Source organism: Tarenaya hassleriana, unplaced genomic scaffold (genome assembly GCF_000463585.1).
Source record: "Tarenaya hassleriana unplaced genomic scaffold, ASM46358v1 Cleome17, whole genome shotgun sequence".
Classification (NCBI taxonomy): domain Eukaryota; kingdom Viridiplantae; phylum Streptophyta; class Magnoliopsida; order Brassicales; family Cleomaceae; genus Tarenaya; species Tarenaya hassleriana.
In genome coordinates, this window is record NW_010965122.1 from 2385192 (window position 1) to 2403405 (window position 18214).

General features: G+C 37.3%; 4 protein-coding genes and 1 long non-coding RNA gene across 5 annotated transcripts in view; 2 read left to right on the plus strand and 3 right to left on the minus strand.

Annotated features, from left to right (window-relative positions):
* Positions 1-2574, minus strand: part of LOC104810045 (probable methyltransferase PMT11) — a 4713-nt gene extending 2139 nt beyond the window's left edge. Inside the window, exons 1-5 of the mRNA XM_010536221.2 lie at positions 1753-2574; positions 1336-1485; positions 994-1264; positions 634-744; positions 204-363 (exon numbers count right to left, since the gene is read on the minus strand). Coding sequence (XP_010534523.1) covers positions 204-363; positions 634-744; positions 994-1264; positions 1336-1485; positions 1753-2451 — 1391 coding nt within the window. The 5' untranslated portion in view covers positions 2452-2574. The remainder of the gene's footprint in view (positions 1-203; positions 364-633; positions 745-993; positions 1265-1335; positions 1486-1752) is intronic.
* Positions 2575-4667: 2093 nt separating this feature from the next.
* LOC104810047 lies at positions 4668-5654 on the minus strand. Its single transcript, XR_771246.1, has 2 exons — positions 5566-5654; positions 4668-5084 (listed from the first exon to the last, which is right to left on the minus strand). It is a non-coding gene; the product is annotated as an uncharacterized LOC104810047 (long non-coding RNA).
* A 2905-nt stretch (positions 5655-8559) lies between these two features.
* Positions 8560-9407, minus strand: LOC104810048 (putative B3 domain-containing protein At4g03170). The gene has a single exon (XM_010536224.1). It carries the CDS (start codon positions 9338-9340, stop codon positions 8615-8617), a length of 726 nt encoding a protein of 241 aa, XP_010534526.1. The 5' UTR covers positions 9341-9407; the 3' UTR covers positions 8560-8614.
* Positions 9408-11569: 2162 nt separating this feature from the next.
* LOC104810049 (mannose-1-phosphate guanylyltransferase 1) lies at positions 11570-14791 on the plus strand. Its single transcript, XM_010536225.1, has 5 exons — positions 11570-11723; positions 12953-13085; positions 13377-13439; positions 13546-13785; positions 13881-14791. The coding sequence occupies exons 2-5, from the start codon at positions 12975-12977 to the stop codon at positions 14550-14552; spliced, it is 1086 nt and encodes a 361-aa protein (XP_010534527.1). The 5' UTR covers positions 11570-11723; positions 12953-12974; the 3' UTR covers positions 14553-14791.
* Positions 14792-15076: 285 nt separating this feature from the next.
* Positions 15077-17762, plus strand: LOC104810053. Its single transcript, XM_010536234.2, has 8 exons — positions 15077-15226; positions 15485-15579; positions 15699-15766; positions 16226-16298; positions 16564-16679; positions 16787-16888; positions 17083-17182; positions 17484-17762. The coding sequence occupies exons 1-8, from the start codon at positions 15106-15108 to the stop codon at positions 17658-17660; spliced, it is 852 nt and encodes a 283-aa protein (XP_010534536.1). The 5' UTR covers positions 15077-15105; the 3' UTR covers positions 17661-17762.
* Positions 17763-18214: the final 452 nt, after the last annotated feature.

The window sequence follows — 18214 nt, forward strand, 5'->3', positions numbered from 1 at the left end:
AAGAGCGGTAAAATGTCATCTTCTCGAGAATGTTTTCAAGCAACTCTAACTGAGAAAGGAAATAGGTGGCTCTTACAATACAGTTTCATTTGGTGGATTCCAGATGCAAAGTCTTTAAATTTTGTTTCATTCAAGCATTTTAAACCAAGCTATATCCTTATAATATAAACACACAAAAAAGACGGAAAGTTCAGTAGATGTACCAAACGTTATCCGGGTCATCGTCAGCATCACAAAGAGGAGGTTTGGTGCCATCCTCACGGCTCAAATAACAGCTGTTGTCGAAGGGCTTCTGCCAGATAGCTATGTATCCTTCCTTCTTTACAAGTTTCCAGCAAAGCCGGTCAGTAAGGTTTAGCATCTCTGGAACCAAAAAGTGAAAAGACAAAAACAATTGTCATATTCAATCATTCATAGTAGCAACTGATAGACACAGAGAATTAAATCCCTCCCATAAACCCAGGCAGATGGACAGTAGTCTTCATTTCCCAGTTTCCAATTTCTTCATATAAGTAAACGAAATTACATCCATGGAACATACCTGCTATCATATTGCTTCAAACTTATAACACCCTTAACAAAATTTTCTCATGAACTGAAGACAATGAAAATTATTAAAGTGATGATAGTAACCTGTCCACTGCTCCTCCAAAACGGCTTCGTGCTTATAGACGGGCTGTGCTGCCCAGGCAAAGTAACCTCCAGATCGCAGCATTCTGTTGACCTCAACAAGCAAAATTCCATCTTTGTACCATTCACAGGAAGAGAGAGCAGAATCAGCATTGGCTCTAAAAGGAGAACAGACTCATAAAGAGTTGCCCGTATAGAAAAGCTTGGTATGTTTTATACATCACAAGGACATAAAAACGTCTATGGTATGGTCCAGGTATTAAAAAAATCAACATCTAGCATTGAACCATTACTGTACTGATTCTATCCCTTCTTCATGTATTTGTGAGAAAAACCCATGAGCATACCGCAGGAAAACCTTACCATCACGAGTCCAGTTGATTCTACATCTTGAACAATGGATAAGATCAAACGCTTGGCTTGGATATAACAAGCGTCTAGTAGCGAATGCTGCAACCATTGCAGGCACACCACGTTCCAGAGCAAATTGAATTTGGTTCTCATGCACATCCTTTGGTGCAACCGACAATGTCAAGACATCCCGTGTCAACAAGTAAGCACCAAAACTCGCAACACCACAACCGACATCAAGAGCAACCCGAGTTTGTTTCCCAAACTTGATCTCGGAAATCATCTACAAGCACAAAATCCACATGAATATCAAGATGAAGCCGTGCAAGATACATTGCTTGAAACTGAGCTAACCTTAGAAATCTGGTCCAGATACTGCTCAGCCCCGTGTATAAACTGAGTACCGCCTCCGGGAAACTTAAACTTATCCTTATCTCTGAAAATCCAGTTCTGACCACCTTTGTCTTCTACAAGACGGGTATGAGGAACATTGTTGAACCACACCTATCCATCAAATCAAGCTTCTATCATTGACCCAACCTATGATTTGGATTCAAGATCAATATTGCTACGATCAAACATCTGGTAATTTCTCTGAATTTTCCAGCTAGGAAGCAAAAACTTCTACTTGAGTTGAAGTTCACTAAATCTTGAGATCATAGCACCAAACGAGACATGAAAGTTCTGAACTTGCTTCTCAGTTTTTCTACTATATATTGAGCTAAAGACTCGACAGAAGCACCAAAAATAGAAAGAAAAAAAAAAGGGTACCTCGTCGCGGCTTCTAGGCCAAGGAATCCGTGGGCGATAGCCTTTAGGAGGAGGAACTAAGCAATTCAAGGCTTTACCTTGCTCAGGACAATGTCGCTCGAACCGTTCACCTCGTTCTGTGGATTTGAGCTTCTTAATCGCCTCCACGTTATCCAAACACGGTATATATTCTCTCATCTTCTCCGGGCACATCCCGAATTTCTTAACCCTAACCCTAACCCTAGATTCGCCGTCACCTTTCCCCGCCTCGATCTCCGTCTGATTCCCCCAATCCTCCATCAAACTATTGTCCAATTCTCCGACCTCGAAGTTGTCAGACATCACACCGTTGTCATCCACGATTCCGAAGCTCCGAATCGGACCCACCTGAGGGGGAGGTGGAGGAGGAGTTTCCGCCGCCTCCACAACCGGCTCCGTCGCAACAGGAGATGTAGACGGCGGAGGCGTGACGGGGACTTCAATCTCGGTCTGGTTTGGAGGAATCAAAGCGGAGAGGTTGAATGTCAGATTACTGTAGGGAGCGATTGAAACCATGGGGGATGAGCCGACGGAGGTGGAGAAGAAGATGAGCTGTTGGGAGGCATCGTCGGACCAGTGCTTGCCCAAGTAGAAGAAGGTGAAGGAGATGAGGAGGAAGGCGGAGATCTTGATGAGGGTAGGGTTCCTGAGGAGATCGCCGCCATTGATGGAGGGCTTCATTTGCTTGCGTATGAAGGATCGGAGATCGTCAGATCTGCATAATGAGAATTCAAAGTGTTCGGAGAGCTAAACTAAGTAGTCTCTCCCTTAGATCCGGTGTACGGTCAAATACCATTTCTACATTTGTTTCCACATATTGACTATATTTAATTCGGATATTATATTTATACCATACATATCGATATGTTGAATTAAGAGAATATACAGAAATACATTTGATTTGAATTACGAAAATTAACTACACAAATATAAAAATGAAATATTAATTGCGTTTCCAAATAATGATCAAATTCATATGTGATATAATAACATTTTTATACAAACACCGCATTGAGGGGCGGATCTAGACGGATATAGTAATGGGACAAAATTATTTTTATGATGAACAAATATAAATTTACGGGGGCATTTCATGATTTTATTCAAATTTTTACAAAATTTATATAGAAAATTAAAGTTTTTAATTAGTTGAATGGGGGTATACCCCCATATTGTTGCACGCTTGGATCCGCCAATTTGAGAGTGAATATTTCGAATTTGGCATATATTTTTTTCATTATACTCAGATTTAATTATTTGAATTATAATATATATATATATATGTTTTATTCAATATCATTTTTTTTATCTAGATTCAGTTTATATTCATTTCCCTGTTGATTTGCTTTGGTTGAAAACCGATTAAAACCCAAAAAAAAAAAATTTGAATCACCACACCAGATGTTTGATCGTAGCTGGAAAATTAGGAATGGAATTCGGTATTACTTATGGTGTTGACCTTACTGGAAAGAGTTATGCTTGCCGAAGATGGGATTTGACTGGGATACCGTGTCACCATGTCCTATCTGTAATCCATGAGAAAGAAGCCAATATTTCCGGGTATATCTCTGAATATTTAGTCTCACTTATTCGTATCTTCGTATCTGGTATTACTTATTAAGTTGGTTTCTTTGCTTCTGCTTTTTTACAGATTTTGTTGAGGATAACCGAACCGAATCACATGATCAAGACAATCAGCCAATTCAAGAGGACGTTAATGCTTTCTTCTCCCCCAAGCAATTAATTGAAGCCTCAAGTTCAACAGGAAGGTTTGAAGAATCTGAGAGAAATCTACCAGATTGATTCTACAGCCTTGATTAAATCTCTGTAAATGGCAAACTTCCATTACTTGTATATAAGCAATATTTCACCTAACGTATTTTCCTTTTTTATAGACTTGAGAAAGTCTATATTATGTAAAGAACATATTGTGAATAAAACAGAGCACTAGAATTTCTTTTCCATGTTCGTCATGAACCGGTCTTCTTCTTCCTCTCTTTCAATTCAATCTTCTGCTTGCTGATAAATATTTCTGATAAATCTATAGATTTGTCTCTGACTATTATTTGACAACCAAATGGACAGCAACATATTCAGGCAACTTGATGCCTGTAAATGGACAAACTATGTGGCAAAAAACAGGCAAGGCTCCTCTTGATGTACCAGAGGACAGAGCTATGCGTGGTCGGCCAAAGAAATTTTACCGCCGGAAGGATCCTCATGAATCTCCAACCAGACCTGAAAAGATGTCGAGACATGGGAGGGTGTTTACATCTAGTCGATGTAAACAAACCGGACACAATGCGAAGGGCTGTAAAAATGAGCCCTTACAGATGCATCGACAAAAGAGAGGGCGTGGTCGACCAAAAAAACATCATCAACCACAACATACTGAACATGCTCGACAACAACCAACACCACCTCAACAATCTCAACAACGACCACAACCATCACAAACGCCCTCAAATTCCAGTTCAGTTCAAGGTATAAACTTACATACTGTCTTAACTAACATGGTCAATTGTTTGATATATCAATGATTGTAGGTATTGGGATCACAACACAATCGAGCCAGACTTCTCAATCGACCGGAATTCGCCGTCGGCGTCGACATTTGACTATCGAAATGAGTCGCCCCAATAATTTTCCAGTTGGACCAGCTAACTTCATAGCTCCGCATACCGGTCGTCCATTCCAAGCTCCAAGGCCGGTTCAGGGACCCTCGACATCTCGCAGCCAACCGGAAGCATAATCACTTGTTGCTTGCTCGGGTGAAACATGCAGAATCGGATACCTTTCTAATGTAGTCAGACGTAATGTAGTCAGACATCTTTTCATCTTTTGTTCACTTATGTAACTGTTATGTAAGACTTGAATATTTTGTAATGCATGTTATCTGATGAATGTTTCATCCAATGTTTTCTTCATAAATAACATACATAATGATCTTGTCTTCTCTAACTGATACATCATAATTGTCTTCTCCAACTGATACATACTTCCAAAATACATCAAATAAGTAGTAATCCATAGTAGTATATGATTGCCAAAGCTATAACCCCGACAACTCCGACAACTACAACTACATTACTTTTGAAACCTCTTAACTCTTCTATCTCAAACTTCATTTTTTCCATCTCAACTATAAGCTTTTGCAACTCCTCTCGATAATCTTGTACTCCTCTCTCTTTTCCATATCACTCTTCTCTTTTTTTTCCGAACTCGACTTTGAATTTGCTTAGCTCCTCTCCATAATCTTCCATTTGTTCGACCAAAGCCTCGTCAACCCATTTGAATAGATGTGCACAATTACCCTAATACACAACATACAGTTTAGCAGTTGAATTCAGTAAAAATTCTAAAAAATTATTAAAGACATCATTGAACCAATTAACCTCCTGCGAAGAACATCGGAAGAAAACCCTTCCTGGGTTATTTTCAGTTCTCGATATATGCATTGCAATAGAGCTTCCACATTGACATATCTTCGGTAAATCTCTAAATTGATATGATTCTCTTCTTCTCCAAACTGATTTTGAACTCGAATTTGATTCCGAAAAACTCATATTTGTACATTTTTTCAAAAAATTAGATCCTACAAACAGAAAATCAGAAACTACATTAAAAAAACCCCAACTGAATCAACCATCGTGATACGCACCAAATCGATGAACAACCCAGCGGAAAGAACCATGGAGGAAAACCCTAACTTTTTGTATATTAAGGTGTGGGGTTCAAATCTTTAACAAAAAAATATAAATACAAAAAGAAAATGAAATCAAAGAATGATCTTACCTCTACACTTCAACACAGACACAAAATCGCCACTAGAGAAGAAGAACAAAGCTTATGTCTCTCATTCTCTCTCTCTCTAGAACGATGGAGATGAGTGAAAATAGAAGAATATCCTTTTTTAAGTGGAAAGTGGTTTATTTTTAATTTTATTTTATTAAACCGGATCATTTTTTTTATATCATGGTTTAGTACATTTGACACGTGGGTTGATGTGTCAAAAATTGTATATACACATCATCGTCTCGTGACAGAAAAATTTAAACGGGTAACGACGTCAACGTCCTTGTAGGATTTTGCCAAAAAATTGCAATTTCATGTATTAATCTGGCAGTTTACAAATTGATGTATTTATTTGCCATTTTCCCCATATTTATATATATACATACACACATACATATATACATGTATATACATATATATGAATATTTATACGTATATATATATATATTTACGTCTATACATATCCGAATTCATATATATATATATATAAATATGTATATATATATATATATTTATATACATATATATATATATTAGTATATATATTTTTCAATTGATTTTTTCAACTAAAATCCAAATTTCCAACTGATATCCGTTGGAATTTTTTTCCAATCGAAATCCGTTGAAATTCCGTTGCAAATTTCCAACCGATTTTTTCAACCGACATCCGTTGAAAATTTTCAACGGAAATCCGTTGGAAATGCCGTTGAAAATTTTCAACCCAATTTTTCAATTGAATACGTTAAAAATTCCGTTAAAAATTTTCAACGTGCATTTCCAATGGATATCCGTTGGAAATTTCAACGGAATTTTAACGGAAATCGTCATTGAAATGCCGTTGAAAATCCGTTGAAAATTTTCCAACTGACAAATCCGTTGGAAAATTCGTTGAAAACGGGTGATTTTTTTGTAGTGAGAGAAGTTATGAATCAGGATTTGGATGCTCTGTCTAGGACTAGTACTTGGTCTCTTTGTTCATTACCTGAAGGAAAACATCCAGTGGGGTATAAATGGGTGTTTAAAATTAAACATAATCCAGATGGTACAGTTGAGAGATATAAAGTCATAGTGGTGGCTAAAGGTTATACTCAGATTGAAGGGAATGATTACATTGAAATTTTTAATCCGGTTGCCAAATTGACAACTATCAGATTACTGCTTGCTTTAGCATCTTCTTAGGGATGACTTCTGGATTAGATGGATGTGTCTAACGTATTCTTGAACGGTGATTTGGATGAGGAGATATATATGACTCTTCCACCTGGATATGCTCAACTTAAAGGGAAGAAGTTACCGTCGAACACAGCCTGTAAGTTACAAAAATCCTTATATGGCCTTAAACAGACATCTCGCCAATGGAATTTGAAATTGTCTCAAGTTTTGCTTGCTGCTGGGTATACTCAGTCACATGTAGATAATTCTCTTTTTTATAAGCGAGAAAAGGATTCTATAGTTGTTGCTTTGGTATATGTTGATGACATTCTTCTAACTGGTAATGATGTTGCTATATTACAGAAGTTAAAAGATACTTTACGTAGTAGTTTTCTGGTTAAGGATCTGGGCACTTTGAAATTCGTTATGGGCTTAGAAGTTGCAAGATCAAAGACAGATATGTTTTTATGTAAGAGGAAGTATACATTAGAGTTGCTAGAGGAGTTTGGGTTTCTTGGATGCAAACGTGTTGTAACTCCAATGGATACTCGACAGAAATTGAGTAAGGAATCAGGTGAATTACTCACTGATCCTACTCATTATCGGAAGCTTATTGGTAAGCTGCTTTGCCTCGTTGTGACCCGGCCTGATATCTCTTTCGCTGTGAATAAACTTTCACAGTTTATGTCTCAGCCAAGAACGGATCATTTGCAGGCAGCTCATCTAATTCTTCGCTATCTTAAGTCTGCACCTGCTCAGGGTTTATTTTATTCCTCTGACTCGTCTCTGCTTTTTTTTTTTGTGTATTGTGATGCTGATTGGGCATCATCTCCGAATTCTCGGAGATCGGTTACAGGATTTTATGTTTTCCTTGGCTCAAGTTTAGTTTCATGGAAGTCTAAGAAGCAAGTCACGATGTCGAGAAGTAGTGATGAGTTTGAGTACAGAGCTATGACTCAATCCACTTGTGAGTTGGTTTGGATTGCTTCTTTGCTTTCTGAACCTGCGGTTTCTTTTCCGAAATCTGTGAAACTTTACTGTGATTCGAAGTCTACCATTTACATTCCTGGAAACTTCGTCTATCTCGAGCGAAATAAACACATTGAGTTGGATTGTCACTTAGTTAGGGAGAAGCTGAAGTTTGGTTTTCCGGTGTCTACTTTTATTTCTTCTTCTGATCAAGTTGCTGACATATTAACTAAGGCATTGGTTGCGGATCAGATTCAATATCTTTTTGGCAAGATGGAGAGTACAAATTAATTTGTATTCTCCATCTTAAGGGGAGTATTGGAAGACTATCATTCGTTGGTTATTTTCGGTTTATATTGGTTTTGATTAATCAGGTTGTTTTGAATTTGATTGTTTTCAATTTTTTAGTTTTGCGCCTGTATACAGTTTAGTATAAAAACCTGATGTAGAACGATTTTATTTTACAAGAAGAAATAAAAAAAATTCCACACTCTCGCTTCTCTGATTTACTTATTCAAAAAATGTAAATAATTAAATGAAAAATAAATAAAGTAATTTTAATTCTTATTCTAAAATAAATGATAAATCAACTCAAACCAAATATAAAACCTATCAACATCTAAGTTTTATACAAAATAAAATTCTTCATAATTTTCAATATATCTTCGACATTATTTGGGTTTATAATTTTTTTTAACGCAAATTAGGATTGACAATTGTCTTTAGAATGTAAATAAGAATTATGTTAGACGCGAAGAAATTGTCTTTATTTATTTTATTTCAATAAATAAAATAAACCAGAAATCTTTATTACTTCTGTCAATAAATAAAATAAACCAAAAATCTCTCTTTTTCTTTTTTTTTTTTAAACCCAAAACCAGAAATCTCTAATACTTTTTTTTTTTTTTTTACCGAAAATCAGAAATCTCTAATACTTGAAGACGGATTTTCTAATCCTGGAACTCAACGGCTTCTGCGCATGAAACCTACGAGAAGTGATAGCGAAGCAAATCTTGCGAGTCTGTTTGTGCCTAAACATCCAACCGATCACGAAATCGCAGTGCTCTCTGAACTTGTAGTGCGTGTGGAACTCTTTCCAGCCGCTCGACAGGACGTACATCATCTTGTTGCCGGCCCACATCTTGAGCATCATCTGGTGAGCCGCCCCGTCCTTTCCGAACACCGTGACCTGAGTCGCCTTGTTCGCTCCCGGCCTCTCGGAATCTTCTAGAAGGGGGATCAGGGCTTTCACCACGTACTCCTTCTGGAACGTCAACCTGCACAGCCCTCCGTCCAGGTCACTCACCGTCAGCTGCTTCCAAAAGGGTTTGCTGCATTCCCCCACCATGTCTTCTCCGTCGAAGAAGAGCTCCGCCGGCGGAATCTCCGGCGGATTGCATCGGAGTAATAAGTTTAGGGTTTCGTCTGAGTCTTCTTCTTGTCTTACCTTCCTGCTCAGTCCGTGCACGCGTGCGGCTTTCTTCTTCCTCTTGGGAGCTCTTTCGTCTTCTCCTTCTTCTTCAGGCTCGCCATCTTCTTCGGACAGAATCTCTGTCCCGTCTCTTTCCTCCTCGAGTAATATGTCCAACCTAAAGTGTTTTAACGCGAAAGACGCAAGGATGATAGCTCTGAGCTCTTCTTCGTCCAATCTCATTATATCGATCGAACGCTCTTCTTCCTTGTCACCATCTCCCCCTTTTTTGGCTGAAGAAGAAAGAGATTCCATGGTGACAAAAACAAGTGCATGAATAACACGCAGCTCCCTTCCTTTTCTATACTAAAAGCTTTTCCATTATTTCTTAAAAAGGATATTTCCTAATTTTTTTTTAGATGAAATTTGTATAGTTTCCCCTTTTTTTATTAGTTTGTGAAGTAGTGTAATATAAATAAAATATGAATTGCCGAATATACAAATTCTACTAATTTGTAAATAATTTAAATTTCGTACGGTTCTAGATTAATTAATAAATAAAAATCTGTTTTTTAGTTCCCCTTCGTCTAATATCCCTGAATGAAGAGATACGTTTTTTAGTGAATATCAAATCTTTCTAGATTTGTTTTTCCTTTTTTCAAGTAGTTATGATCCCAAGGTTAGTTTAAATTATATCATAATAGGGTTTTACAATTTTACGACGTTTAAAAAATAGTAAATTAATTCTCATTTGCTGATAAATATTCTTGATCATATCTTTATCTTAAAATATAAAATTTATTTGTCCACTAGTTTCTACAATTTTATCAAGTCACGAGAGTTCCGAGTCAAGAATTCAGTTCATATATATCTTTAAAAGTATATCTCATCACCAATAGTGATTAACGAATATAAATTACAATTAGGGAAGAAGACTTTTGAACAAATTGAACTTCCAAAAAAACAGGTTTAACTTAAACTGAATTACATGAATATTTATTTATTTTAAAAAATGTGGCAATAACAATATCGACGGATCAAATCCCGAATCAAGGGGCTTCGAGCAATGGTTTCTCCGGTATAAATTAATTTTAGAGATATAATTATTTGTTTCATCCACGCTTTTATTCCAATAAAAAATTATAACAAACATACACCGTATCGTTCATAATAGTATTATATATATATGGTGATATGATAATTAATAAAATATAAACAAAATAGTTAAGATGATTATACTATACATATAATTAATATTTCATAAGTCGATATCCATTTTAAAGTCAAAATTTAGCAATTTTTTTAAAGTCAAAACATTCCATCATGGATTCTCTGTGGGTTTAATTTTCTTAGGTTTTTTTTGTCCAATAATCATCCGTGTATTTTGTTTTCTCTCAATGTGATTTTTTTTGTTTTATATAGAAAAAAATGTAATTACTACCTGAAAATATTTTGCAAAAAAAAAATCAGCTGAACAAGTAACAGTATCTGTCTTATTTCTCATCTAAGTTCTTAAATATAAAAAAAATATAAAATTCTTATATAAGTGTAAAACTATTTTTGAGTATTCTACAAAATATTCTCAAAATGAAAAACAAAATTTAAAAGAGAGCTTTAGGTCAGAATATCAGAGTTAAATTAGAATTTCATAATTATTGACCGACGGATATTTTTAAAAAATTGGTTTTTTACATCCGTAAAAAGATTGAAAATAATAGGTAAAACTGGTAACGCAATTGAATACAGTAAAAATGTCTAATAGGACTGTATGGTTATAGCAAATAACACATTCCTTAATTGTTTACTCTCTTCCTTTTTCGGGTAAAATTTATTAAAACATTTTTCAGTAATTATTCCATGACAAAGTATTTACGTTTCATAACTGTAAAATCACGATAATATATATTTTAAAATTTTTGTTTTGGGAACCAATTTAAATAAGAAGGGATCTCATCGAATCGAAGGGACGGATATTCGTTGGCACAGCCTGGCACTTACCCACATAAATACGTCTCGAGTTAATGCCTTTTGATAAAGATATACTTACAATTGCAATTAAGGAAAAGGGTAGAATCGTAATCTAATCACAATTAGATTCATCATTGTTACTTTTAATTAAAGAATATAATTATTAAAAAATAGAATTACACGTAAGCAATGCGTAATAGGAGGGAAGACTTCCACTGTGAGCCAAATTCAACCTTTACTTGCCCCTCCCGAAAAGGTCAATACTAACCACTAAATTCCAATTATAAATTTCATTTTCTTTTGTCGCCAATTTCCAATTTCGGAATTCTTAATTTACAAAAACAGAAATAATAAGTGATAATACATTTTCAAATCCAAAGTTCAATTTATTTAATTTTTTTATTTTATCTAAAATTTATTAGCGAAGGCACCTTGTTCTACCAAAGGGATGTGTGTGTATAAAAATGAGTCCTTCCATTAGTTTCTTCATTAGCCAACCGACGTTTCCCGTCGTCACATCAGCCTGACGAAAACAGTTGGGCTCTTTTCCACAAAAAAATAAAAATAAAAAATTCCCAGAGAGTCCGACTCGGTCTCTCTCCACTGCGACTCCTTCCCTGCGCTCAGTTCGTCTGCGATCCCGTGAGATCTTGAGAAGGTAGTGATGGAGTTTTCTTCTTCTCAGCCGTTTTCGAACTTTATCTCCTTTGGCGAGATCTGTTTGCTTGGTTACGAGTTTTGGCGCATCTGATTTGAATTCTGGTGGTTTTTTTTTTCTCTTATTGGCGTTGGTTTCGATTCGCGGTAGGATGGAATGCCGTGTTAGATCCTCCGAATGTGGATAAGGTTGTCGTTTTGGTGCTTGATGCGGTCATTATCTTTGATTCTTTGTTGAATTTTTCCTGATCCTGAGAATTTCGGAATGTAGGTTCTCATCATTGGTGGTCTTTGTGCTAATGTTGATGAGATTGGTTGTATGATGCTTCTGAATCTTGGTATCTACGGTTATGTGTTGGCCTCTTTCGTGTTGTTGTTCAGCTAGTAAACTTGTTTAGCTGATTTACATTCTCCCCCAGAATTGAACTGGTTTAAAGAGGGCGAGGACAATAATTAGTCTGAATATGTTTGTTCTTTTCGGATTTGAAATTGATAAGTCCTTGTATCTGATTTTTGTTCTTCGCTGGATTTGTGTTGTTTCTCTTTGAGTTTTGTTTTTCATTTCTTTTAGGATTTTTTGATTGGTTAGATCTATTTTCAGTTTTTTTGTATTGATATTGGTCGATGCCCTGTTTTCGTGTTTGGTCTACTAGTCTTCAATGCGGTTACTGAATTTCTGCTAGGACATCGTGTGTTATAGTCCTCCTCTCTCTAATGAAATATATGATCACAGTGTAATTCAGAATGTTGGCCAATTTCCAGAGTGAGATGATTGCCACATTGTCCTCTGTCTCTATGAAAATCACTGAACATGATGAATTTGGCTATTTCACATTGTGGTTAAGAGTGACATTCTATGGATATCGATGGTACAACGTCTAACAAAGCATATCCAGCCTTTTAGAGTAAGATTCCAGAATCCGGATCCATTTCTATTAGTACATTTTTGCATGTTACAGCTTCTCTTTCTCTGGTTCTCATGTTTCTTGTGTTATTTTGTTTTTGTCTCTGTAGATTTTGTTGCTTCCTTGTGAGTCTTAACGGTTTCTCTTGTGATTGTCCCTATGTTTCCAAGCCTGCGCGTAGATTCCTTTGAAATAACTCTTAGCGTTTTGAGTAGTGTTTAGATATTCATTGTCATGAAATTTGTCTGGATCTTTATCTCGTATCACGATTTTCTGGCTGGCTTCAGTTAACTGTATGTTTAAGATCTGGATTTTTTGTTCGCAGAAAAAGGAGTTAGAGCATCAAAATGAAGGCACTTATTCTTGTCGGAGGTTTTGGAACTCGCTTGAGGCCATTGACTCTCAGTTTCCCGAAGCCACTTGTTGACTTTGCCAACAAACCCATGATCCTTCATCAGGTATCATGATTATTGCTCTTGGATTGTAGGTTCTGCAAGTTTATTATCATCACTCTCTACAATGCATTTTAAATCTAAAAGTGTTTGCCCTGAACCTTGTTGGATTCAAAGTGTTAAAAGCTCGTTAATGCAAATTCAGAAACTTGATGACCACCTCTTAATCAATCTTATTAGCCATACACATCTGTGACGTGAAATAGAATTACAAGAGGAGTTACCCAAAACTTCCGTCCTCTTTGCATACACTCATGTGAAACGTACTCTAACTAATAGTCGGAAACATTCTTGCAGATAGAGGCTCTCAAGGCGATTGGAGTTGATGAAGTGGTTTTGGCCATTAATTACCAGCCAGAGGTGAAAGAGAATCTCCAAACTTTCTTTTAAAGCTACTTGTGGTGTTCATAGTGAAAACTTAGAGATAAATGATTCTGTCAATGAGCGTTTGCCATTCTGTCTACAGGTCATGCTGAGCTTCTTGAAAGACTTTGAGACAGAGCTCGGGATCAAGATCACTTGCTCACAAGAGACTGAGCCACTTGGTACTGCTGGTCCTCTGGCTTTGGCCAGGGACAAGTTGGTCGACGGCTCAGGTGAGCCTTTCTTCGTCCTTAACAGCGATGTTATCAGCGAGTACCCTCTCGAAGAAATGATTGCTTTTCATAAAGCTCACGGGGGAGAGGCCTCTATTGTGGTTACGAAGGTGAGTGATGATGATCCCCTTTTCGAAGAATTATAATTTCGTTTTCTTCCTACCTGAGGAGTTGAAAATTTATTAGGAGATCCATCTTTATGTAGGTGGACGAGCCATCGAAATACGGAGTCGTGGTTATGGACGAGACAGACGGTAAAGTAGAAAGATTTGTGGAAAAGCCCAAACTTTTTGTAGGTAACAAGATCAATGCAGGTATATATCTTCTAAACCCATCTGTTCTTGACCGGATTGAGCTGAGGCCCACTTCCATCGAGAAAGAGGTCTTCCCCAAGATCGCAGCCGAGCAAAAGCTCTACGCAATGGTGCTACCGGGTTTCTGGATGGACATTGGCCAACCCCGGGACTATATCTCGGGTCTCAGACTCTATCTAGACTCTCTGAGAAAGAAATCCTCGTCCAAGTTAGCCAGAGGTGAACACATTGTGGGGAATGTAATCGTGGACGAGACAGCAAAGATTGGAGAAGGGTGTTTGATCGGACCGGATGTTGCCATTGGCCCTGGGTGCATTGTAGAGTCTGGGGTTAGACTCTCTCGCTGCACAATCATGCGTGGGGCTCGGATCAAGAAACACGCCTGCATATCGAGCAGTATCATCGGGTGGCATTCCACGGTGGGGAAATGGGCTCGGGTCGAGAATATGACGATTCTCGGGGAAGATGTGCATGTTTGTGACGAGATCTACAGCAATGGAGGGGTTGTTTTGCCTCACAAGGAGATAAAATCGAGCATCATGAAGCCAGAGATTGTCATGTGAGGAACCAATGGAAGAAGAAGAAGCAGTTCTTTTGAAGTGTGTTATAGTTTTTGTGTTATGTATTATATGGCCTTTGCATAAGCATTGAGGGCTGTACTGTATGGTTGGGTCTTTTACTGTAAATCTTTGTTAGAGTTTGAAGTCATTATTATTCGTCCGTTGGTAATTTTTGTAACCTATGATCAAACATTTTCAGCTAAATAATCATAATAAAAAAACACCCTCTGTGTTTTGCTCAATCCATTTGTCTTTCTTTTTTTGTTTTTAATTTGTGGAAGTTGATGAATATTATCAACAAATTTGATATGCAAATACATGAACATCATAATAAATATACTAAGAGTAATTCAGAAGAATATTCGAAAATTCATCGATTTATAAGGTGGCAGACATGCTCACTTCTATTTGATAATTCGTCACAAGACGACTTAAAAAAATGCAATTTATTTTATGGTCTGAATAGGGTTTTGGTATCTGAATCAGAAGCTTGTGGCAAATTTTGAGGTACACAATAATTGGAGGGCTTAATTGAAATTTGTAAACCAACGGAGGAATGAGACGAACGGTTCTTCCGTTCTCCTTCTCCCTCTCTGCCTCTTCCCTCTCTAGCTCTACCTTCCACCGCCTCGCCGTCGTACAGCTCGATCCTCGTTATCGCCGTCGGTTGATTCTTCGTGAGTCTCTCTCTCTCTTCTCCTCGTTTGATTTCTCGTCTCGTTGGTCGTTTCAATAGATCTTCGATTTGTTACGAATCATGATGTGGTGCCCATCTCCGAATCAATCCTTTGAAAATCCGCAGAAACTATTTTGCTACAATTTTCTGGATTTTTCTTCGTAGTGTCGATTCGTCTTTGTTTTTCGGGTTTTGTTTAGTTTCCTCATCCTGAACTTGAGCTTCGATTTGAATTTCGGGCTGTTGTTGAACGTCGTAGGTTATTTTGTGATGGGCATCAGCAAAACCGAGATTAATTTGCGGAGATTGCTTGCGGCTGCACCACAGCAGCAGAATCAGGCAAAGCTTATGCATGTATGTCCTTTGAATTTCATATGGAACTGTTGATTTGGTAATGGTATATGTTTTGTTTGTGTAAGGATCTGATTATAGCATCGAAACAACTAATGTTTACATATATGGGACATCCGTAGTATGTTGCTACTTTGAGGGAACAATTAGAACAACTCGCGGAAGAGAAGACCCCCGAAAGACTACCGAGGTTAGTATATCATGTATGTTGTTCTCGATTTGAAAGATTCAGGATTGAAATTTCAGTCTTTTGCATATTAATGAAATGGGGATTCTCATTTATGTTCATGTTTAACGAGAAGGTGTTGATCAGTACTTGACATAGTGTCGTGTGCAATGAACGTTTTTGTTTCGGGAGGAATTAACAAGAACAAAATTGAAGTCTTTTTGTGGTCAAGGGTTTGAGAGCTGGAATCGATAAATGTGCGGAAAGTGGAAGGCTTTTTATACTCCTTTTGAATACAGAGAGAATTGGATGTTTTACCCAAGACTTTATTTAGTGAACTAGGTGGCATGAGCCTCTCTGGTTTTGCGAGTACTTAAAGCTTCTTAACTTTCATGATAAAATGGAATGTTTGAGTCTGGCCCTGATCGAGCTAATAGTTTTCTTATCGAGAGCTATAATTTATGTTGTTTGATATCTCCCCAGATTTCCAAAGGCTAAGGTTAATGAGTATTCTGAGATGATTGAAGCCATTGCTTCCAGAATAGCTGCTCAAGTGGTATGTTGGTTATGCACGAACTAGAAAGATGTGCTTTTCCATTCTATAGTTAAGGAATTCTGGGCTATTCATCCGATGACATCTCAGATTCAAACTCACGGCATGCTTTCCTTTTTACTTTCCCATTCCCTTGGATTCTTATGAGAGGCATTTGATTGAGGAAGCCTTTAAAGTTGATATTTTCCAATTTTTATAATTGCAAGAATTCGAATCTGGCATTGTTGGCTTTTAAGTGGGACTGATACCAACTTTTTCCTATTTGCAGCCTGATGAAAGGGTCTCTGACGAACTTTCTGCAAAGGATTCTACCAATGAGAGCCCTTCAAGAGCAGAAGATGATGTGCGGAGCCCCACTTCTCCACAGTTGAGAAGAAGATTTGTGTAAGTATTTTCTCAGTTTCTTATTCTTGGGTTGAAACTCTTAAAATGTTTGTTGTTCTTTACATTGTCACTAGCTTCATTCTTACCATCAGCTTTTATTGAGGCAGGCCTGCGAGTAGCAAAGAGGAATACCGTGGTGATCTTGATGCCGATGCATCAAAACCAGTAAAATTAGATGCTGCTGCTCAACTACACATTGAAAAACACAGGTAGTTTCATAAACTGCTAAGAACATGACTGATGATAATAAACTAGGAACTCATTTGTTCTTGGCACTGGTCTGATAACAATTCGGTAGCGAAATACTGTGCTTAGTGAAACCCAATGCATATGGATTTTACATAGCTCCGCCTCTCCGTGCCACATCGCTGAATACTAATACCTCTCTTTCCTCTCCCGGCAGAAAGCTTCAAGAGGACCTCACTGATGAAATGGTGGTATTGGCAAGGCAGCTCAAGGAGAGCAGTCTAATGATAAGCCAGTCTGTACAAAACACGGAGAAGGTAAGATGCCGATTCTTCTCACCAAGACCCTTGTAATTTAGGAACAACAGAATCTGTTCTACCTCTACTTTTGGTGGTGTTAAATTAGTACAGGTTTAAACAAAAAGAGGGTATATGACAAGTTCCCGTTGATACCAAAGCTCGTGCCGTTTATCTTTTATCTGTATAAAACCTGACTTAACACCAATCTCGTTATGTTTTCTGATTCGGATTTTACACGAAAGCGAAAAGAAAGAAAAAATCTAAGCCAGGCTCGGTCAGTGTTGCATTTGAATAGTCTGGTTTCGATATATGAATGCAGATACTGGATTCGACGGAGGAGGCTATAGAACAGAGCTTAGCAAGCACAGGGCAGGCGAATGTAAGAGCTTCGAAGATATATTCAGAGACCTCGAAGACGACCTGCTTCCAGTGGCTATTGATCTTCGCAATGACCTGTGTGTTCATCATGGTCGTCCTCTTGATCCGCGTCACATAAAAAAAAATGGCTCATGGCTCTGAAAGGTTTGCCCTTTTATCAGTATATGTATATGTTACTGATTTATCAGCAAATATAACCAAAATTACAAAGCCTTCGTTATTCTCTCTTCTTCTTCATTGTTGTATGCAAATTTTGAAAGGATATTTTAGTCTAATTTGTGAAAAAATATACAAGAGATTATCCCATTTTGATTCTCTTAGACTAGCTATTTTGGGAAATTTATGTTTTATATCGTTGAATTATACTTGACTCTTGGATTATAACTAGGGCTGGACGTTTCGGTTCGGTTCTTCGGAACCAGACCGAACCGAACCGCTAAAACGGTATTTTTTCCGACCCGAAACCACTGTTATTTCCCGAACGGTATCATTTTTAGAGAACCGAATTTTTTCGAAACCGAACCGAACCGAACCGAAGTTTAAAAATCCCGAAAATCCGAATATTTTTAAAGGAAATCTAACATTTTTTTAATAAAACCCAAAACCAAACCGATACCGAAACCGAACCGAACCGAATACAAAAAAACCCGATTGGTACCAATTTTTGTAAAA